The sequence below is a fragment of the Cygnus olor genome, chromosome 2 (genome assembly GCF_009769625.2).
Source record: "Cygnus olor isolate bCygOlo1 chromosome 2, bCygOlo1.pri.v2, whole genome shotgun sequence".
NCBI classification, from domain to species: Eukaryota; Metazoa; Chordata; class Aves; order Anseriformes; family Anatidae; genus Cygnus; species Cygnus olor.
Window position 1 is genome coordinate 82,859,310 of NC_049170.1, and position 24,145 is coordinate 82,883,454.

At 41.4% G+C, this 24,145-nt stretch overlaps 1 protein-coding gene and 1 long non-coding RNA gene across 4 annotated transcripts in view; one reads left to right on the plus strand and one right to left on the minus strand.

Moving 5' to 3' along the window:
* The window catches only part of TRIO (trio Rho guanine nucleotide exchange factor), a 248,601-nt gene extending 243,160 nt beyond the window's left edge, over window positions 1–5,441 (minus strand). For both annotated transcript variants that reach the window (XM_040548080.1, XM_040548081.1), the window contains exon 1: window positions 5,290–5,441. In XM_040548080.1, coding sequence (XP_040404014.1) covers window positions 5,290–5,425 — 136 coding nt within the window. In that variant the 5' untranslated portion in view covers window positions 5,426–5,441. The remainder of the gene's footprint in view (window positions 1–5,289) is intronic.
* Window positions 5,442–5,455: 14 nt separating this feature from the next.
* Window positions 5,456–23,544, plus strand: LOC121065327. Of its 2 annotated transcripts, none has more exons than XR_005816994.1 (3): window positions 5,456–5,587; window positions 22,668–22,769; window positions 23,407–23,544. It is a non-coding gene; the product is annotated as an uncharacterized LOC121065327 (long non-coding RNA). The 2 variants fall into 2 exon arrangements; XR_005816993.1 differs by lacking the exon at window positions 5,456–5,587 and adding an exon at window positions 6,151–6,755.
* The last annotated feature ends 601 nt before the right edge of the window (window positions 23,545–24,145 follow it).

The window sequence follows — 24,145 nt, forward strand, 5'->3', positions numbered from 1 at the left end:
CATGTTGTGGAATCCAACTGAAAACTTCACAAGAGGTCCCACTTCTTCTCCAGCCTGAATCAGGCAGCCCTAATGACAGCAAAGCTGCTGCAACTTCCTCACTGACCAGCGCGACTCGTAGGACAAAATAACAGAGTCATGAAAAGCAATGTCCAACTTGTTTCGTGGCTTATACTCCCTGCGTACCTCACCACTTCACAAAACCCCCAACGTACCTCAGCTCCTGACAGCCGCAGGGCCCCGAATGAATACTTGCAGAGAACAGCATGGAGATGCCATGTGGGGTACCACCAGTTTTCCCTGCCAACACTTCATTTTTGGCTTCCCTATTAGACTATTTTTATTAGATGTTTGTAGCTACTCTGTAGCTAGTCCAAATGCCATGCCAAGTAACCCACACAACCACAGCTCTGACTACGCTCACTGTAAGTCAGCCACTACATATCAACAGGAGATGGATAAACCTTCGCAGAAAGCCACTATCTGAACTTTACACGTTGTGTGTTCTGCTCCATGGATTTAAGCTGAAAATTGCCCTTGGTTTTAAAATTTGATGCCTAGTATGAAAGTTACTTTGTCCATGATCTAAAAGGTAGCATGTTTCTGATTAGTAGTATTCATGGAAAAGTTTGCTGCACAGCATGCATACTTTTTTCTCCATTTCTTTTCCTCCCTCTTTTCTTCCCCTCTTCCAAAAGATTTTTTTTTGCTTCACTAGCATTATTAACATTATCTACTACAGACAGACAGCCTTCCTAGCCACCATTACACAGGACACTAATGTAAAGCAACAAGACAAAGTTGCGTAAAACAAGCTGACAAGGAAGAAGCAAATTACAGTTCCTCACTTTAAACTTGAAATCCTGCATTTCTCAACAAATCTTTTGGTTTTTATCTTTACATTATTATTTAAGCGCTATTCACAAAAACTAAGCAAGCCACAAAATTCATTATTTAAGAGGAAGAAACAACAACTAAATGTTTTTATGCTATTAATACTTCCTATATGGTCTTACCTACTCAGCCTAGACTGCAATAGGCAGATGTGTACTCAAGCCTTAGGCAGACTGACCAAAGTCTCTCAAGCCACTAGTACTTGCAGAAGTCTTCAACCTTATGTCCATAACCACAATAGAATTCAGCATCCCATTTTCCCAAAACACTCGCATAAACATTTTAGTGGGCACATATATCTCAAAACAAAGTTTAAAGTTTTCCTACCATTAAGCTTACAATAAGCAGCACCTACAGGAAAGGGTAAGCATACAATGCTAGAACCAAGTGCCATTCAAAACTATTCTGGCAACCACCTCCTTCTCCGACTTCCCGTCGGGGAGAGGTGGCACACCAAACCCCGTGCTTCAGACACCATTCTCCTCCAGACCCACTCCTCTTCCATCTCAGAGACCTCCTGCGGAGAAAGGACTGCTGCCACCTGCAGAGACTCATTTTTAACACGGCAAGTCCTCCACCTTTGTGTTTTCCTAGATCAAGTTCTGAATTATGATTGACAGTTGTATTTGGATTTGATCTGGCAAAGACAGAAATGTTCAAAAACACAAAGGAAAAATAAGACACCCTGGAAGTCTTGTCAGTAGGGTGCATAACTGCTGAGGCTTAGCCAGAGCAAGGTCCCTCAGAATGTAAATTTTGCTGCTTCTGTAAACGTGGTGAGTGTTGAAATAAACAGTGGTAACAATCAGAATCTCCTCAGTGGCTTCAGAAACTGTACCATCGGTCCGTGCATGAATGAAGTTACTGCACAGCTCTCTGACGGCTCTCAGATGTAATTTATCATACAGGAAATAATTACATCCACTTTCATCACAAAACAGTGAAGAGTTATCAGTTGGCAACTTCTTTGTTTGTTTTTCCACTGAGACTTCTTGCAGTCACTTATAAAGTTACTTGCTATATTGTCTAGCTAAGAGTTGCCTAAATGTTTGCAAGCCTTTTTCTCTGCATTGTTTGGTATTCACAGATCTCTTCAGCATCCCAGGAAGGTAAATTTAACTATAATGTACAATCACTATCTCTTATACTTAGCTGAGATGCTAGATGGAAAAAAAAAAAAGTTTTGTTCTTATCGCTTAAAAACAAAATTAATGAACTTTAACTTGCATTAATCATTTGGCTTGGAGGACGATATTATAATAGCATGATTAAACTTAAATGGACAGCCCTCATTCTTGCATCGCAAAGATGTCAGCTGACTGGTGCACCACCTTCCCAAAATATTACGGACTTGAAGCTCTAAAGATGGAGATTTAAAAACAGTAACAATGAAAGGACAGGATGAACAAACAAGCCTTCTGTACATTTACTGCCTTGTAAGCCATGCCTTGATGATAGTCTCTCAATTCCACTTTGTACACTTATTTCCTGAAAGTATGCTCACATAATTTTAGTTGAATCTTTGAATACATTTCGAGAGCTTTTTACTTAATACTTTGACACAGAATAGATCTTGTATACTTAACACATGCATCGATACCCTGCTACCCAGACTCTTAGAATTAGAAAACAAAACTGCAGACTAAGAGATTTTATTCATCATTTCAAGTCGCACAACTTTAATTAGACAAAAAGGGACACTTGTCTTTACATCTTCAGCTCCAAACATATCCTCTCCATCAGTTACACTGTCATCTCTAATCTCCAGTTTACATATAGCACAGAAAGGCACTTCCTACAACCACTGTGTTTTCTCAGTCTAAATGTAATCGCTTTGCTTGGCACCATCTCTGCTTCTTAGCGGTTTCACTCTTAATCGTGCCACAAAGAAGGTGACAGATCTAACAAGGTGCTCTCGCCTTTTTATCTTCAATTAATAAGATTTGGATAGCAAATACATAACAAGTAAGCTGCCTCTATTGCTTCCAACTCTGATACATCTAATTTTAAATTGAAATTCAAGACACATCATCTTTATGTTTTCATACTACCACCTCACTTCCAGTCCAGCTTCTTCCTTCAGTAACATTTCTTTGTGTTTCAGTTGCAACCAATTTCCACAACAACTCAGAGGGAGTTTACATTTACATAACCAAAGCAGAAACTGGAAACATGCACATTTCAAGTGAACATGGCCATTGTTCAATATCCTAATAAAACATCTTCCAAATGCTGAAATTCTGTTCTTCAGGCTACTTCAGTTCTGCTTCAGGCTTTGTCTTTCAAAAGGACAGGAGGAAAGCTAACAACCCCCCTGGCTGTACAACTGACCAATTTAACTAGCCTAAGATTAGAACTGATTGTTTAGGCACTGTGGTTTTCATTTGTTTTTGGTTGGTTTTTTTCCCCTCTCCTGGAAAACACTGTAACATTTTTACTCATTTTCTCTTTTAAGTAACAGCTACAGCTTTGCTGACATTCTCTGCAAGTGACAGGAAAAAGGAAGCATTTGTCATTGTAAATACTGTAAAGAGAAAAATATTTTGTCTGCTCCCACGTACACCAAACTAAGCTTTGTGCTTGTTCATTGATTGCTGTGTCCATTGTGTTTCACTGAAATAAAAAAAAATAATTGTACCTCCTGTCCAAACAAAGGGAAGCACCGAGATCTTTTCTTATAGAAGACTAGATCATGTAGGGGTGCAGAGTTTAATGAACTCTTCCCAATACCGAACACGTACAGAGATGCCAGAACCTTTTCCAGTGTGTGACACTGCTCTGGCTGAACCAGATCACCTCCATGCATAAATACAGAAATGTTGTTAAATATTATAAAAGAGTTCCTCAATAAACATGTGATGTCTTTTTCTACTGCTTTCAGATTTTCAGCTGCTGCAAGACTAAGCTCGGTGCAACTCCCCTACTATCAGAAGCTATCAGCATCAGAAGTCATCGCAGCACCACTTACGAGCTTATCAAGTCTGTGTCATTCCCCTACCCACACACCAATGTGGAGGATGACTACTAATACAGCTGGCTGGGTCGTCCAGAGCTGCCAGATTACTACACAACACGTACCTATTTGTAACTACGCAAGCCTACTATTGGAACCCATTATTTTGATTTTAGTGTAAAAATCACGTTTTAAGAACGGCAAAGCTCAGATCAGTCCTTCGTCCACGACACAACCCACCACGGCCAGCATCTTGACAATGAGTTTCGCGCTCGACGCTGTCACGCGAAACAGGTTTCTGGGAAGCACCAGGCCCCTCAGAGCCTTGACCCGCTGCTCGGTCCATCTGTCCACGCAGAAGCGGCTCTGAACCCCGCTTCAGGGATGCCTGCCGTGAATCACACCTCCTCCTTCATCCCCATGAAGCCCAGCACGTCCAGCGGCGAGCACCGGCCACCAGAAGCACCGATTGTGCCGCTTCCCACCTCCCTCACCGACTTTCCTTAAAAACCCCCCATTAACGCAGCCTTCGTCAGCATTGTTCTTACTGCCATCGGTTTTATTATTTATTGTTATTTTTCACACGCAAAACCGGCAATCCCCCTTCATCTTTCCCGGCGGTGAGTCTGCATTTTCCTCTCACGCCGCTCCTTTTTAGGCAGCCCAAGGGAGCAAGCGCCCGGCCCGCCCGGCCCGCCCGCCCCGCCCGGGGGTGCCCGGGGGGACGAGGAGCCGCCGGCGGCGAGGAAGAGGAGGAGGAAGAGGAGGAGGACGAGAAGCAGCCGCCGCCCGGGGAAGGGCCCCGAGCAGCGGAGGGAGACTCGGCCGCCGCCGCCCCCTCCCCGCCGCCATTACCGGGGGCACGGTGCGGGCGGCGGGGCGGCGGTGGCGGCCTCCATGTTGCACCCCGACGGCCTGTCAGCGCCGCCGCCCCCTCCCCGGTGCCCCCCTCGGGAGCCCCGGCCGGGGAGCCCCGGGGGCGGCTTGCGGCCGCCTCCCCGCTACCACCGCCCGCGGTGCCTTGCGGAGCGCCGTCATCTCTCCCCGGCCGCCGCGCTGCCCGCAGCCCTGCGGCACGCCGCTGCCTCGGCTCCCGCTCTCCTCTTCCTCCTCCTCATCTTCCTCCCCGCCGGCAGCCAGGTGCCGCCGCCCGGTACCGGCAGCCGCACCTGTCACCGGCGGCGGCTCCCGACCCAGCCCCGGCGGCCGGGCCGCGTCCAGCCCGCAGCAGCGCCGTTGTCCGCCGCCGGGCCCCGCCGAGGAGGAGGAGGAGGAGGCGGCAAGATGGACACTGCCGAGCCGGCCGCGCTCAGCCCGGCGGCTCCCACCTGGCCAGCCCGCCCCGGGGCCACCTGACAAAGCCGGCTCCCCTCGCCCCCGCTCCCCGGGGGGAAGATGTCGCTTCACCCCCACACCCCCCCCCCGCCCCGCTCCGCACTCACCGGATCGGAAGAACGCCGCGATGTCCGCCGAGTCCTTGGCCGCCTCCTCGGCCCCTTCCCCGGCGCCGCTGCCGGGGGTGGCGGTGGCGGCGGCGGTGGAGGAGGAGGCGGCGGCGGTGGCGGCGGCGCTGCTCATGGCTGCGGCGTGCGGCGGCTCCTCGGGGCGAGACCCCCCGGCCCCGGCGCCGCCGCCCCCGGCTTCAGCCCCGGGCGGGCGCGGCTCTCAGGGCGGCAGCCGGAGCGAGCGGGCGAGCAGTGCGCGGCTGCGGGCGGCCACGGCGGGCGCAGGGACATGGAGGTATGCGCGGAATGGCAGCGCCGGGAGCGCCCACCCCCCGCAGCCACCTAGGAGGCGGCGCGGGCATGCACGGAGCCGGAGCGCAGACAATTGCGGGAGGAGGAGGAGGAGGAGGAGGAGGAGGAGGAGGAGGGCGACGACGACGGCATGGGGAGGGCCAGCAGTCAGCGCAGCGAGGAGCCGGTGGGAGGAGGAGGAGGAGGAAGGAGGGAGACGCTTCCAGCCTTTTTGCCCTTTTCTTTTATTTATTATTTCTTCCCCCCCCCCCCGCGCGAGGCGGAGGAGCGGCGGCCGCGCTAGTGCCGGTGCCCGCAGCAGCCGCCGGCCTCCATCTTGTTTGGGGGGCGGGGGGGGAGCGGGGAGGGAGGGAGGGAGGGGGCGTTCGGGATTCTCCGGCTGCCTCCGCCGCTGCTCGGCAGGGGGCGGGGCGGCGCGGCGCATGACGTCACGGCTCCCGCCGAGCCCGCACCCTATTGGCTGCGGCGCGGGGCCGGGAGAGCCCGCGGGGGGGTCTCTGAGAGGGGGGCTCTGAGGAGGGCTGTGGGGTGTGAGGAGGAGGGGCTGGGGGCTCCCTGCTAGATTTGGGGAAAAATAAGGATAAACCTTGTTTTTTTCCCCCCGGAGGAGTGCCTTTAAAAGATATTGAGGCATTGTCTGCTGCATGACATTCTAACTATTGTGCGTTCAAACAATGATTGTAATTATTTTATCTTCTGCTATGTTAGATTCTAACTACTGTGCGTTCAAACAACGATAGTAACTATTTTTAATTTTATTTTTTTTTCAGTGATTTCGGGGAAGCTTTGAAGCGTTTTCTATCGTGCAGCAGCCCAACGAACAAAAAATAAGCCAGTGGTTCATGATAGAAAGTGCAATCGGGTGCTCGGTTCAAGCACGTCCTAGCACAATCGTGCTTCTTGTGTTAGCCTATCAGAATAACATGAAGGCAGGGCTGAAGAGAGAGTGGTGAAGAAGGCAGCTGAGCAGTTTCACAAACTTATACAGCCAAATAACATCTCAAAAGCTCATGGTCAGTGGTCAGAAACACTGCAGAGTGTGGTTGAAATGGTCATAGCTGAATGGTCAGAAACATTGCAGAGCATAGCTGAGAAGCGGTACAGCTGCAAGAATTGAACTCCTGAACCTTCCGTGAGCGTTAGAAGCAAAGGTAACTGCAAGAAAAAACGTGGTTCTGTTGGTTTATCGAAGTCAGATGATGTGGAAGTCATTTTCCCAAGGTTTGTGTTTGGTCAAAGTCGTGCAGCTTGATGAAAAAGCTTTTGTGTGACTACCCTTGCCCTAATTTCTCTTACAGAGACGAGATTAGTTTGACTGAAAAGATTTTTTTAATGTTTTTCTTTCAGACAGTGGGCACAGGAAAGAGTTCCAAATTAGCACCCCACTGGCAGAAGTGGTTGCAATGTGAATTCCTTTCTAGCTGGCCTAGCAGCAACCACCTAGCAATAAAACAACTGGAACAAGTGCTGCTGCTCTTTAGTGAGCAGTAGCCTGACCTGGAAGTAGGAGTAGGGTATTTTACATCAGCACTGAGGAAATTGTATGAGAATGAGAGAAAATGGGATAGGTGAATGAAAAGGCTTAATATAATGAGTAAAGAAAATAAAGGTCTCCTGGAACTTCCATAATTCAAGTTTTTGGTGACTTGAGAACAAGATAGTGCTCAAGATGATTTGTTTTCAGTTTTAAATTAAGAATGATACCTTGTTCAGCGGTGCAATTTAGTAGTTGAAGTAATAATTGTAGAAGCAGGAGCAAGGTCACAGGTTTCAAGTTTACTGATTGCCACTTGTAACCAGTTATTGCCAGTGTTAGCTTTAGAAGACTGGTCTGTGCAACAGCTGTTGAAAATGAGATATTGACCACTTGTTTCCACCTAGTCGCTCATCCAGCATACTGCACAATTGATTGTCAGTGGCTGCTAAAAAGCCAAGGTTCGTTTGAAAAATTTTTCAGGCTGTGTGACTGATTTTTTTTCCTTTCCCCTGTCTCCTCAATCTGCTGAATTGCAGGTGATGATGCTTTTGTTTTTCTTTAATACATGGATGCCCTGAGCCATGTCTCCTGCTGGAAGAGCCTCTCATCAATACAAAACTAAGAGAATAGGGAGTGGTTCCCAGCTCCAAGGATTTAGTTCCGTGCATTGATTGAGATCAAATAGCTGAGAATTCAAGTTCTTTACCTGCACCAGAAATGGTCCATACAGGGAAACCCCTTGAACAGCCAAATAAATTCATGTCCTTTGCAGCATTCAAAGGGACTGTAGTACAGTTGTTACAGTCACATTCATGATGCAACATTTACTGAAGGATAATTTATAATAAATAGACAAATATAGGAAAATGACATTATGACCAAGTCACTTAACTCTTGTAATAAAGCAAAGATTTAATTCACAGGTATCCACTTTAGATCTCAGATTTAATATTTTGACATTAGGGAATCAAGTTCCTTAGTCCAGTTGCTCTTGATCATTTGAGGCATAAAAGCGGGGGTAAAAACAAAATTTTAAAGAAGGTATAAATCTTCTATGTGGAGAAAATTGCATATTGAAAAGTTGTGCAAGTTTGCCTACTTTGGAAGCCTGGCATTGGAGGATAGCATTGTTCTCCATCCTCAGCTCCTACTTCGCTTGTCTCAGATTTTTTCAGTCTACAAATGTTTTTGCACCAATTAGAGTGTTAAATGCAGTTAAGGAGAAATACTCTTATTCACAAAAGAGATACTTTAAGGGTACTGCAACCTGCTAAATATCAGCACTTGTAAGGCTGAGATTCAAATTAAAATGTTTGTTTTGTTCAATTGCTCACCAGGAGCTTTAAAAACTGAAGATGTTGAAATCATGCTTAACTTCTATACCTACTTTATATATATGTAGAAGTTATTTAATTTTATGAAAGTAAATTGTTCAAAAAGTTTTACACCTGGGAAAGATAAATACTCTCAAAGAATTGTTGTTTGATTTGTTTGTCCTTTATGTTTCTTTGTGTGGAGTCTTACTTGGGCTGAACAGTCACTCTAAAACCAGTATATCAATGCACAAAGATCTTTATTCCAGGCAAAGAGATCTATTGTGAGTAAAGAAGCTTGTGCCATGTCTAGCCTTCAGTATACAGGCTGAGAAGTGCCACATGTCACCTCATGTTTCATCCCTAAAAGCATATGCAGACTGGTTACTGGTCAAGTTCTTTTCCTACACCATTTGCTGTCCACTTAATGAAGAAAAAGAATTGCCTCATTTGGTAAGACAATGAAGAAAGCGGGGCAACAGCTTGATTTAAAATCACCAACATTTGTAAGTTTTCAGGAGAAGTGAACTAGAAACTCCTTAGTTTGGATGAGCATCAGACAGGATACTGATCTCTCTGGGTGGTCAAACTGATTTGTCTCATTGCTCAAAACCAAAAAAACCTTCAATTAAGGGAAGGAAAAAAAAGAGCCAACAGCCAGGTTTTTACGTTAGAGTTCACTTCCCATAGTTGTTCACAAGCTCTACCATCCACATTTATCTCACAAGCTAATACATAGAACATAAAAGTGTGAGGGACATGGACAGCTCTTTAAGAGAAAATATACGTCGACTTCACTTCAACCTAGCCAGGCTGCAAGAACTGCTTCTTACAAACATTATTTTTCTGCAGCAGACTTTCAGGGAGTTCCAAACAAATGTATAAAACAAGGCAGAAGCATTTGTGGTAACTACTAGAGAATGCCGTACCAGTTGCTGCTGCACTTCCAAGATGACGAGGCTTCTTTTAAGTTTGTAGTAGTTGAGGAAAGCAACCGAAGTTATTAATGTGTACCACCTCCAAGTTGCTATCTGGATTCTAATCTGCATTGTGCTTGTGTTATAGCAACATTTGTCAACTTCAAATTATCCTTCAAGCACAAGATACATCTCTGTTATCTGTAAAGTAGCACCGAGGCATTTTCCAGCAGTTATGATTATTATCTCCCCCTTTTCTGCAGAAGCATCCGTGTCTTTTTGAAAGTGCACTGCAGTTGTCTCGAGCACTATTGAATCTACATGTTCCCTTTCCTTACGCTATAAAACCAAGTTCTCATTTCATTATATGAGTTCCATCAGCTTTTGAAACTTCTGCCTTTGACTTTTCATCAGTTTTTCTGCTTTTCTGAAAAACAGTTAATTTTTTAGTATCTGATAGTGGATAAACTGACTATCAGCTCTATAAAATATCGCCAGTCTCCTTGAAAATATTTTCCACATACTTCCACTCGTAAGGCCTTTTGCATTCTTACATTTGTTGTAAACTTAGAGCAGCACTGCCAGCACACATCAGGACATAACGCTTCACGGCTTAGTGCCTGCAAAGAGAGGCTTAGCGCACTTAGGTCAAAAACTATGTAAAGGCAGGGTTTGGTGGTTACTACAGCTAAAGTTTTCCTGCTCATGTGGTCGTGACTGTCAAATCTTAAGCAAAGAATCAAGCAGTTTTTTAATAACCTACAGACCTACTTGTGCGTTTTTGCATGCCATTTACCAAAAAAGTTAAGCATCCTGATTTTATTTATAACCAAACCACAGTTGTTGTTGTTTCGTGTGTGTGTGTTTTTAATTCTCACCATTTCAATGATGTGATATCTCTATAAAAATCCAGCTCCCAGTTCTGCTACATGGCATGTACTGACTCGTCAATGTCAAGGACACTTCTGTTATGTGTAGAAATTACACCACCCGTCTGATATTTTATAGACTATTGGTGGTCTATACGCCATCTGTTGACTAACCTCAGCCTAATGAAGTGTTGGTTTTTCTTTTTACACTTAGGCACTCGTAATTCTACATTATTGTACAGTTATTGGTGGCTGAACCGCTCGGCTGCGTCTCAGACAAGTCATTCCACTGCCTTCGCTGTCCACATCTTCAAAAATGCATTTTCTCACCATAAGGAGGCGTGCATATATGTAAATGGACACACACAGGCAAACCCTAATTTCAGATTTTCTATCACTGGCATTACAATCTAAGCTACACTGAGCTTTCAAAGAGTATTTTCCTACATGTCTAAGATTTCCTAGGCAGAAATGTGTGCAGTGCTTCAGAGACCTGCTGAAAATTGAACTTAATGATGCCTGGCTGAAAACAACATGCACATTCAATGTAAGACCACAGTCCAGCTGGATCATGTCCATGGTCACTGTTGGAGAGTGTCCAGAGGAGGACTACAAAGATGGTGAAGGGCCTAGAGGGGAAGACGTATGAGGAGCGGCTGAGGTCACTTGGGCTGTTCAGCCTGGAAAAGAGGAGGCTGAGGGGGGACCTCATCGCGGTCTACAGCTTCCTCACGAGGGGGAGTGGAGGCGATCCATTCTCTTTAGTTACCAGTGATAGGACCCACAGGAATGGCGTCAAGCTGCAACAGGGGAGGTTTAGGCTAGACATCAGGAAGAGGTTCTTCACTGAGAGGGTGGTCGCACACTGGAACAGGCTCCCCAGGGAAGTAGTCACTGCACCAAGCCTGTCTGAATTTAAGAAGAGATTGGACTGTGCTCTTAGTCATATGGTCTGAGTTTTGGGGTAGACCTGTGTGGTGCCAGGAGTTGGACTCTGATCCTTATGGGTCCCTTCCAACTCGGGATGTTGTATGATTCTATGATTCTATATTCAGAAACCCTAATAGTAGGACAATGCATGCTAAAGACTCTATAATTGGGTTACTTCCCTATTTTAATCAGTTATTCTCAAGATGGCATAACCTGCTTGTAAAACAATTTTCCTGAACAGAACAACAGGTCAAATTACATATTCTTGATCATTTAACACTTTTATACCAGTGTTTTCGTCCCTGAACTCTCAAAGTCTATGCTTTGATTAGGGTGTGCTTCCAGCTAAGAGAGATGTAGGATTTTTTGTTGTTGTTGTTGTTTTGTTTTGTTTTTCCTGGTTAAAGAGACTGGCAACACTACATGTGTTCATCTTAACTGATGAAGAGTTAAAGATGTCTACTCAGTCTTTCTTTAACTTTAGCAGCATTCTATGAAAAAATCTCAGAGAATAATTCAACACTATCCTCTTCTTCTTTAATTCCACCGTGCACTGTTTCACACATTAATCCTTACAAGAAAAAACATCCTGTTGCAAGTCTTCATAAGTTTAAATTAAGAATTATTAAGAATTAAAATTTAAAAAAAAAAAAAAAGAATTTGGGCTCCAACTGAAACAATGAGGACTTCGTGTGGCTGACTTCAGAGAAAAAAGATGTAATAGCTGTTGGTTGCACTTCAGAAAGCATAAACAGCCTAACACTACGTATTTCCTTCTTGGCCTTCCAGAATGTTGCTCTTTTCGTTTTGTCTTTCTAAACTAGGTAACTGACCTGTGCAACCTCATGACTTGTGTCAGATCATTTTCATGGTTCTGAACGTACCATTTGATTACATGCTGTACATACTGTTAAACGGCACTGCTGTGTCTCATGGTGATGGAGGCTCAAAAAATAGCTCACCAATTAATCTAAGCAATTATGCTAGTCATTGCCAACAGATCAGCAGACAGCCTTATGTTGTGTCGCTTTCTTATACCAAGCATTTAGACACACCCTATACTACACCTATGAGAAAACTGTTCACTTAGTATCAAAGCAATATTAAGTCTAATAGAGAATCATCCTTCTGCTTTAACAGTTAGTTAATTTTACTGGCTTGTCTGCAATCAATTGTCGAAATAATGTGCTAGAGCAGACATAGAGCAGCACATAAGAGCCATGCATAAAATAGAATTGTAATCTATGAACTTAGACAAAGTGAAAAGTCAATCAAAAGTGAAGCTTAAAACAAATGGCATCCTGCTTCAAGAATTATCTCTTAGAAGAAGGCATTTAAATCAGTTCTGCTGCTTGTGTACTCGTATTCATGTAACTTCATCAGCATGCTGGTTTAGAGTTGCCCAGATTGGAAAGCATCTTGGATGCCTATGTCTGTATCACTTCTGTCAATCAGTATCTTCTCACAGGGTTTGAAGAAATTTGAGTAATTGCTTATGCAACAAACAAACCAAAAATGCATAGTTCCTTTTCTATGCACAGAACTGAATTGCAGTTTGAGTCATTTAAATCTGCCAATTTAATATATATACATACATATTTACAATACTTTTGTATCTGGTGCTAGGCAGTTAGCTTTCATAGCAGCTTGTGTAACGTGTAAGTTTGTTGGTTTTGTATGACTGAAATCTTCACATCTTCATAGTTCTCCCTGAATGCATTCAGTGCCTGCTGACTTCACTGCTTTGAAAGGCAAAGAGTTTAAGTTTTTCAGCCAGGTAAGATTTACAATTGGACCTTGAGGTTTTCCAGGTTCACTTGAGAGTTCATTAAGAGCCACTTTCAAGGGGGTTTCAGTCAAGGTACCAGTCAAGGCTGTTCTGCTGTGCTGGTGCAAGCATTTTTAACTAGATGGCAAGAGTGTGCAAACAGGTCCCTCAGATTTATTTTAGTTGGAGAGAATTGGTTTGCTCAGAAATAGGGCTTCCAAATTCCCAAGGAGATTTCTTGAGACCCATGGCTAGTCCCATCCCACCCAGCTATTGCCCCAGCTGATCTCTTCTTTCAAAGCCACATTTTGCAATTTGCTTTCTTTATTTTTAGATACATACATGTTTAAAGATTTCTTCCTTCTTTTGGTTTTGTCAAGGCTTTTTCTCCAGATTGGTTATTTTAGGATACTCTTCATTTTCTGTGGGTATTTCATGATTGCCTGTGCACTATTGTCTCTGTGCATAGTATGGGATATTTTCAGATCAGTAAGTGAATGGTTTTATTTAGGAAGGTCAACTTCCAGGTAAGGATTCATTCATACCAGTCAGCCAAAATTGTCATCCTAGTCGGTTATACTATTAAACAGTAGCAGCAGATGTCATTTCTGACATTGCTTGGTCTTCACGAATTTTGTGAGGGTGCGCAGCCATGAACTGCCAACCTTGCCTTCTTCTAGGAGCTGCTGCAGTGGGAAAGAGCTGACCAATGTGGAACAAAGTTTCCTACTGTTTCCTGTATTCATGATCAGAAAGTCGAATTCCTTGCCATGTCTGGGCAGCCACTTGGCTTTCAGCAGCAGAGAAGCAGCAGCTGCAGCAATGTTCAGTGGACGGAGGACAGTAAATAAATTGTTTTTATTTTTTTCTGTCCTCTCCAATTTTTCAATTAGAAGACAAACCCTCTTTTATTTTCCTTCATCCTGCCTGGTATATTCATCTTCCCTCATTATATCACAGTAAGCTAATTGAGCAAAATGCAAGTGTTTGTTAGCATTTTGCTCCTCATGTGCTTGCTTCCTTCTCTTTTCTATTTAGCAGCTAATTTCACGGGTAGTCCCAGTTTCCGATTTTCAATAGAATAAGCTAATTAGAGTGGAACTCTTGGGGACAACAGTGGCAAGTTTTTGATATTTGCCCTGAAAGGTATCCAGCACATACTGCTATTGGCATGTTAACTCCAGTTACAGCCAGTTGCTTCTGAAGATGTTCAGCAACTGGCAAACCATTCAGGACTTACACAGTCGCTGGGTCTTCCACATTCCCTCCGGGGGCTCAGCTGCTGTGTCTGAAGATAGAAATGCAGAAGGGCTTCAGCTCCCAAGTGTTTCCAGTCCATAGTCTCTTTGTGAGTACACAAGACCAAAGATGTTATCTATCTATGCTTTCATTCCTGAATAGATAAAGGACTGCTTGGTTTGTACATGAAGCAAGTTTACAGATCAGATGCTCAGCATGGCTTACACTGTATTCCTGCCTCCGAGTTCTCAGAGAGGAGAAGATATGTGGGACAGGAGCTGTTTTCAGTTGGCAGCGCTCCCAGGAAATGCCCACAAACTTCTGGGCCTTGGCATACTTGTAGGACACATACTATTCCTGCATTTTGCTAAAACGATCGATGCAGTTTAATAACCAAAAATAATCCTTTGACAGGTAGAAGGCTACACCCAGTCATTTCAGTTGCCATCAATATTAGTGGATAGCCTTAGAGTTTTATCAGTTATCTCCTTCGTATTGATAAGAGGTGCAAAATGACTCTGACAGTAAATTTCTAACAATAGAGTAACCAGATTGGGAGCAAGTGCCATGCCATACAGATACTCATTTCAGTTAATTTACTAAGCACATTTTTTAACCTAAACATTAAAATTTAAATGATCAATACTTGTTAATGAACGATTGCATGTTGGGTCTCACGAAACAGTTACATTAAATTTTGCTATTCAAATCATGTACATGAATTACATTCCTATTTACTGTTTTTTCATAACAGAACTATTTCCTGTGTGAGACCTACCAAGTGTATTGGCCCAGGTGTCCCCTAAACTTAGATATTTCTCAAATAGGTTTGGAGATTTGCACAGTTTTATGAAGCTTTTGATTTGCCAAATCTGTAAGGGCTTCACAAAGGTGTCTTCCATAGGAGCTACAGCAGCTCATGTGAGTACTTGTCATTGCAGCATGCAGCAAAAATTGAGACCAAATTGTGTCCTCTAGCCAAATATGAAATTTGAGTATCTTCATTACACTATGGAGATTGTGTGACAAGCAGCAATTTCATTATAAAAGCAACTTTTCCATGTTTGGTTATTTCAGGTAACATGTTGCTTCAAGCTCCATGTGCTCATTTAAAACATTCTTCATAGGCTTTGATTGCTGGGTTGAGCCGTGAATAAATACCACTGCTAACACAACCTGCCCCTGTGTTTTGTCAAAAAGAAAAAAAAAAAGGCAATTCTTTTCTGAACTTGCTGCAATGCATACTATATTTTATCACTTCACTTGCATTCCATTTTTTTTTTTGGTTGTGTGGAATTTGATTACTTTGAATTATTGTCTGATTCTGCAGTTAACTACAGTGACCTCTAAGCTTGTGTAATTATTAAAAGTCACATTTAACAACAATGCGATATAAAATTATTGTTATGCTACAGGGAAGAACAAATCCAGTCAGACACCATGGGGTTGATACTAGTTTTATTAAAGTATTAGCTCACCTAGAAGTATGATTTCTGATTTAACTGATTGTGCTTTTTAGCAGGGATAAATATCAAAAGCCTTGCACAAATCTGACAAATCCAAAATTCCACAAAAATAATTTCTTACAAATGAAGATTGTATTAGGTTATAAGAAGCTACAGTAAGCTACAACTGTGATACCTGGAGGAAAAGATCTACTGTGATGCTATTTTCACTACCAAATGTCCACCCATGAGTAATTAGAGCCTACACTAACTTAGAATCATAGATCATAGAATATCCTGAGTTGAAAGGGACCCACAAGGATCATTGAGTCCAACTCCTGGTTTCACACAGGACCAACCAAAAATCAGACCAGGTGTCTGAGAGTATCGTACAAACACTTCTTCAACTCTGTCAGGCTCGGTGCCATGGCTGCTTCCCTGTGGAGCCTGTTCCAGTGCCCCACCAACCTCTCAGTGAAGAACCCTTTCCTAACACCCAGCCTGATCCTCCCCTGTCCCAGCTCCATGCCGTTCCCTCGAGTCCTGTCGCTGTCCCCAGAGAGCAGAGCTCAGCACCTGCCCCTCCGCTCCCCTTGTGAGGGAGCTGCAGGCCGCCATGAGGCCTCCCCTCAGCCTGCTCTGCTGTGGGCTGAAAAAACCAAGGGACCTCAGCCACTCGTACATCTTGCCCTCTAGAACCTTCACCATCTTCATAGCCCTCCTTTGGATGCTCTCTAATAGATTTATGTCCTTTTTATACTGTGGTGCCCCAAACTGCACACAGTACTTGAGGTGAGGCTGTACCAGCGCAGAGCAGAGTGGGACAATCCCTTCCCTCGACCAGCTAGCAGTGCCGTGCCTGATTTACCCTGTTGGCCCTTTTGGCTGCCAGAGCACATGGTTTACAGAATCACAGGATAGTTTGGGTTGTAAGGGAGCTTAAAGATCATTTAATTCCAGCCTCTCTGCCACGGGTAGACTCATGTTGACACATGTACAACTTGCTGTCAGACTCCCCAGATTCCTTTCTGTGGGGCTGCTCTCCAGCCTTTCACCTCCCAGACCATACATATAGCCAGGGTTGCCCTGTCCCAGGTGCAGAATTCGTCACTTAGTCTTGCTAAATTTCATGCAGTTAGTGATTGGCCAGCCTTCTAATTAGTTAAGATCTCTCTGCAAGGATTCTTTGCTCTTGAGGGAATCACCAGCTCCTCCTAATTTAGTGTCATCTGCAAACTTACTTAGTATACCTTCAAGTCCTACATCCAGGTCATTTATAAAGACATTGAAAAGAACTGACCTAATATATACTCCTTGGGAACCCCACTAGTGACTGGTCACCGGCCTGATGTAATCCCATTTACGCCTTTGAGCACAACCCATCATCCAACTGTTAACCCATCATATTATGTATTTTTCTAGCTGTATGCTGACATTTTGTTTAGAAGGATACTGTGAGAAACAGTATCAAAAACTTTACTGAAATCCAAAAAGATCACAACAACTTGCTTCTCTTGGTCAACTAGGTGGGTAACCTTGTCATAAATGGAAATTAAGTTCATTAAACAGGCCTTTCCCCTCGTTGTCATTGGCCATGACTGATGACTGCATTGTCTTTCAGGTGTTTTTTTTGAAAATCCCAGAATAATCTTCTCCATAATTTTACCAGGCACTGAAGTTAGACTGACAGACTTGTAATTACCAGTGTCTTCTTTGTTGCCCTTCTTGAAAACTGGGACAACATGTGCTGGCTTCTGGTTGACTGGGACCATTCCAGATTCCGTAGAACTTACATAATAAAATGGTTAATAATTCTTTATTTTTATTTTTATTTTTATTTTTATTTTTATTTTTATTTTTTATTTTTATTTTTATTTTTATTTTTTATTTTTTATTTTTTATTTTTATTTTTAATTCTCTGGCTTACTTTTTGTCATATTTTACAGAATTCAAGGGAGCAAGCATGTAGCTTTATCCTTTTGAGGTGAAAAAAAATTGCATTTCTGACCATTTCACTCCATTGTATCATTTATTAAACGGATTACAGTTATTCACAAGCTCTCAAATTCTTTGCATCATTGTGGATTTCATTTTCCACTGTCATATCTTGTGCTGTATTTGAAAAATATAGCTACTATTTAACACAACCTTTCTGTTTTAAATTTGTGATATGTAACATCCAAAGATGGAGACACTTTTATTAACTTTTCAAGATATATGGTGGGCTTTTTTAGGTGTTTTCCTTAAGGACAATGTCAAGAAAAGCAATGAAAGATTTAAAATAGTTTTCTATATATATCAATAAATATATACACATAATTTTTTAGAATTATGTTCCTTTTTTTTTTTTTTTTTAACTACAGTAAGAGTAATCTGGCACTTGCTCCTTTTATGCCACTTTTTCTGTACTATCTTAAAGCCAACAGTTCTCTTCAATTGTGATTTCTTTGGCAGTATTCAAAACTAGTTTTCTTCTTTTTCATACATAATGAAATGAATTCACTCCATCATCATTCATTCATGGGACACATTCATTCCTTGAAATATATTTAGAAACATTATTGTTTCCCATTGATTCAACAACAATATTTTTATTTATAAATGGTCTTCAGAAAATAGTTATATCCCATTAATATTTTCATATATTTAAGCATATTAATATTTTCATATCTAAGATTTTTAGATTATTATAAATTAGGTAATAAACTGAATATTAAAAACATTCCAAAGAGTGAAACTTTGCTTTTATTAATATTGAGGTTTTGTGAACAAGGCCAGTCAGAACACTATGAATAAACAAAACAAAACTATACTCCAAGTGTTATCTGTGGAGGAATAAGGTGGCAGCTGAAGCTGAAGACCAGTCATGGAGATGCACAACTGCTTCAGAAAGCTGTCAATAGTCTTTTCATAACAGACTAACTGAATGAGCTGAATAAGTACTGATATTCGTATTTTCCATAAAACAAATGGTTTTAAATTACAGAGTTGCCTGTTTTTTTCAGTGACTGCTGACTTTGAAAGTGTAAGCAGTTTGATCACAATGGAAGGTTTCTTCTCTATTCACTAAGCAATCCATTTGCCATGAAGAGTGAAAATACTGATCTGTAATGTCATCCTCTGTCTTGTTTCAGATGGCAATACATACTGAATGCCGGAGAGAAATAAATAGCTTTACCAATAGTCTTATACTGCTATCATAAATCCTAAAACACAAGTATCACTATCCTGTAAAAAATATTCACATTTTGACTATTGTACCTGTAGGTGAAAGGAAGCCAATTGGAAAACTCGGTAGGAAAAGCTGGTATCTTTGATCAGATGAGCTGGTATAACTGGAAAAGCCAGACAAGGTTTTAGACACGCACATTCTTCAAACCAACTGAAGTAGTCTTATATGCCTTCACTTTTTTTTTTTTTAAGACTTTCTTCACGCTATAAATTTAGTTTCTCTTACATCCTCAGAACATCATGACAGCAAAAATACTATTTTAGAATGTTATGAGGTCCATAAATTATTTCTTTTGATTGGATTTGACCATACTGCTTTTTAATTAAATAAGTTATTTCCTTTCCCTTTTGAATTACGGAAAACAGGAGAGGAGTAAATCCGTAATCTCTCTTCCATTTACCAGATTAAACTTGGACCATATTTTGCAGTTATCGTTCTCTCTATATTAAATGGTCTTAATCATTTCTATGCATACCTATGTTTATGTCTTTTATGCTTCTAAACAATTTTGTTATTTTTTTCTGGACTCGGTTGCTTCTTTAACTTTTGTATCAGATAATGTATGAAAAGCTGATCAGATTTCTTAGTTCTTCTCAAGATGGGGATTTCCTGTGTATTTATCCAATAATATTGTAAGTTCTAGTATTAGTAGTAAATACATTGGTGGTGTAATCTTATTTTAGTCTAAACTGTGAGTTGCGATCAATCCATCTAAAAAGATCATGTAGCAAATACATTTTTGCACCTTTATAATATCCTTATCTTATACTTGCACAAAAGTGGGGGTTTATTGCATTAACGTTGGTGGGGGAGTAAAGGTTTATTTTTTTAGTTCTGATGTGATAATAGTAACACAATAAAAAAGTTTAGAAATTAATACCAAAAGAGAGAGACAGAAAGAGAGAGAGAAAGCTAATGTATGGACACAAATCCATTATTCCAAAAATATATAAATTTAGGAAAAGGTTAGACAAATAAATGTAAGAAATGAAATAGATTTAGGTCTCCCTGCCTTGAGGTAGTGCTCTAAATTGGATAACCTCTTAAGGTACCTTCCAGACCTTTAACTGTGCAGAATGAAATGCATAATTAAAAAATCTAGACCTCCCTGCACATGCATTAATCTAAGTCATTTATGAATATTTACATTTTACGAGTCACTCTCTTTCAAATTGCTAATAAATCGAGTAGATAAGAAAATGGTGGTTCTAGCAGAGAGCCTTTCCTTGTTCATGTCAAATAGCAGCATGAAGTTCAACAGTGACTCCTCTTATTTTTCTTTTCTTTTCTTTTCTTTTCTTTTCTTTTCTTTTCTTTTCTTTTCTTTTCTTTTCTTTTCTTTTCTTTTCTTTTCTTTTCTTTTCTTTTCTTTTCTTTTCTTTTCTTTTCTTTTCTCTTCTCTTCTCTTCTCTTCTCTTCTCTTTTCTCTTTTCTCTTCTCTTTCTCAGCTTGCCTTTTTCTTTTTGCTCTTCACTGTGCGACTTGCTTCTTTTCTCCTTCAAAGGAATTTATCTAAGAATTTTTACACATGGAAAATAATACTGAATGTGCTAACATGTCGATTTATACAGTAATTTTTACACCAGAATGATTCCTTTTGTAAACTGGAATATTTTCTTCAGTTTACACTATATTGCTTTGGAAGGAGTTTTAACTGAAGTGAAAAGTTTTCTTTTAATCTAGAACAATTGTGGCAATGCAAAGATTGATACCCTTTTAATGGCTGCATATTGATTTAACAATGTCACTATAAAGCGTACAATGATATAACTGTTCTTATAGAAACAGATGAATATTTCACCGCAGACAGAACCTTCCTCTGTGATACGGTTATTTGGATCAGCAACCTTAAGAAAGTTAGACATACCTGTGAACTAAAAAATGGAATTCTAATCTTCTTCTGGTATATGAGCGTATGTGTTGTGATTGTTTTTAAATATATATTTCAGTAGACCACTGTGGGTGCATTCCTTTGTTAAAAAAAAAAAAAAAAGTAGAAGAAGAAGAAAAAGAAAAGTATGGATTCCTTACGACAAACATTAGGACCCTTACAAGAGGTTAAATTGAAGCTTTGAAAGTCAAGTTTTGTCTATAGGCAAACCTAGATTGCATACGTTTAGGTGCTTTCAATGTCCATTACTAATTTTAGTGCTCTTCCGGATCAGTTTCACAGTGAGCTGTGCTGTTTATTTTCCTGTCTTAATGGTTGAGTAAGTGGGGAAGGGCTGTTTTCTACCAATTCCACATGTACTACCAGACCCAGCCTCTGCTTAAATCCTATGATGCAAGAAGAATTCTAAGCTGGATGCATGCTTCCGACCCCAGAAACAATCTCTGTGAATCATGTATCCATATCTTCTAGTCCACGTCTCTTCAACCTTTGTAAAGTGAAAGTTCATCTTTCCTTTTTATAAAAACTTTATGGGCAAGCTTACAAAGACGCTATACTTTTCTTCACTTACAACCAAACTGAATTATTTTAAACTTCAAATATCATTTTAGTACTTAGTCCCATTTTCTTGCCTGCTTGCCTGTAAATGTATCAGTTTGTTCTATTATTTTACATTTTTTTTCACATGATCTTCTGATGCCTTGTGATCTGCCTGATACAATTTGAGAGCCACTATTCTGCGAAGAGTAGTGAGCAGAGGCTGAGGAAGGCTCACTAAGTGGTCTGCTGTCCAGACACTGAGGAGACATTAGGTCAGGAACCATCACAATGCCTTCATGGTAACCCTTGTCTTTCTCCAGTGAGCAGCCAAATTTGAGAGCAAGCCCAAAGAAGACATCTAAAGAGCTCCAGAAATAATCTGTCCTGAAGTAACAGCATATGTGTAAAGATTTCCTCCCTTTGCTGCCCCTTCTCTAGGTGCACCATATAAAGAGGTGATCTTGCTCACCGATTACCACTAATATTGGAACCGTTTTTTCAAGACTGAGTTAGGAGATGTTGGAGTCTACTCCTTGGTGAGTTTTTAACCAGTGATTCTGAATTACAGCAGAGCTAGATGGCATCTGATAAGGTATAGATCAAATGCAGTAAAAGTTCCAGGCAGAGGCAATTTCTGCCTTTAATAAAAGATCCCAGAGATGGATCTTTCATTTTAGCCGCTTTTCATTGGCACTATTGAGACTTAGTTCCCTAAAACATAAATCAGTACTTTCTCTCATGGCCAAATCAGAGGCAATTGCAGCTTAAGTATAAAGACTTCCTTACATTAGTCTCGTGTGGGTGCAATACCATGAAGCAATGGACAACAACAAAGGGAGAGCTCAGCCCCGCTCAGCAGGAAATGGAAACCCTGTGGCAAGCAACTCCACACTCCTCTCGAAACAAAGAAGGGCTCTCTCACACCAGCTACCTAGCTGACCAACTTTGCACAGTAAGGACCATTCCAAAACAAATACCTCTCTTCTTTTTATAGTTCCTGTGGTGCATGGCAATGCACAAGCAGAAATTAAAAGCAGTGAGGCAAAACTGGAGAGTCAAACCCCACAAGCAGCTTGATTGTGCAGACTCAAACAACTGTTAGTTCCTTCCCTAGGTTCCCATCTTTTTACAGCTGATGTACCTTAGGCACTTTACAAGGTGTAGGATGCTTTACCAGCTTGCTGAGGTGTTCTACCCATCAGGCAGGTCTGGGTCATGATGTGGGCTAATCCCCTGGTTTCTACAAGTCCAGGGCTTGCAGTAGGTCTCTGCCATGTGACAGCACTCTTGGACAGCAGGAATACAAGGCAGAGGACTTGGCTGGGCAGGTGCTGCCTTGTTTAGACACACTCCTGCAAGACACTATATGCATTATCTGTTCTTTCCTGGCAAGTGAAAAGGAGCAAGCAGGGTGAAATGCATGCGTCCATTCTCCTTTGCAGTTCCAGAATGGGAAAGTCTTGTCATTTGACAAGTTAGACCCCAGCCTCAGGAAGCCTTTGGTGTCCTCAGCTCTCAATAGCTTCTGGCACGTGAGCCAAAGTGTAAGTGCTGCTGCTTCACTTTCTGTTAAGAATTAATAGTAGAATGCTCCAATGTTTTCTAAGTTTAATGATGGGGCCACAAGTGATGATCTGAATTGCAGATGGCAATGGTTCCTTCCTCTCTGATTTGGCTTTGATAGTTCCTTTGATGTAGAAGAACTGTGAGCCTAATTTGCATAACATTACTCCCACTCCTATCAGTCTGTTGATGAGCTATCTTTATTAAATTTTCCACCATTTTGGGATTATTTACATACTTCCTGATTTTATAATGAGATCCTGTTTAACTACACAGGGAGCCTACTGATGAACATCTGGTACCTTATGAGTTTTGTTACTCTTAGCATGGTGTTTAAGATTTTGCTCCTGTTACAAATTATTCCACTCCATCAGAAATGACTACCTTTCTTAATTGACATGCAGTGTCTTGTCAGGGAAATGGCAACTGGGGATGATAAAACAAATAGCATGATAATTATGAACAAGTTGAATTGGTGGTTTTGCCCTTTATTAATATGAACATATGGAATATCTCCAAAATAAAAACATAAAAATAATTATGTTTGTATTTTTACTAATTCTCTCCTTGTTACAATTTTCACTTTTATTCTGACTCCAGATTTCTTCCTCTCTGTAGCAGAACGTTTTCTGGAAAAAGATTTCTCTTACTGCAGAGTGGACGAGTGAAGATCTGTTTTCAGAGAGCCCTTGAATATAAGGAACATCCAATTTTTGGCCAGAAAATAGATTAAACTTTTGAAACTCTGTTAAACTTCATTAAATGTGCACTTGCCTTTCTTATTTTCATGAACTGATTTGGTTATAATATTTAACGTTTTTATTGAGATTACCATATGACATCACTCATTGTCCAGCTTCTGACATATTTTTCTCTTATTCTCTAATATTTTGTTCTTTGGTTTTAGGCAGCACAGTGAAAAAGAGAAAACAAAATCCAAAACTGCAAACATAACAAAGATTTCCTTCGCAATTTTTTCTTAGAATTAGTTCAGGAGATGGAGTCTGCTTTATTGTCCAAAAGAAATAAAAATTCCTAGGAGCTCTTCTATGCTGGTTTGAAGAGGTCCCCCAACCTTACCCTTGGGACTGGAGAGATGGAAGATGCTAGTGCACCTAGGACTAAGGTCTAATACTGGTTAAACTCCGAGGCTTCCACTGCAGTTCAACTAGCAATGAGAGCTTTACTTGTGCAATAGGCAGGCTATTCAAAATACATACCCAGGAGGAAGACCTTATTCAGCTATAGATATATAAATGTACTAAAACAAAGATTCTGGACAACAGCATCAAAGAGCTGCAAGCTTTCAAATTTTTTTAAATTTATTTATTTATCTTAGCATATTTGCCTACCTTGC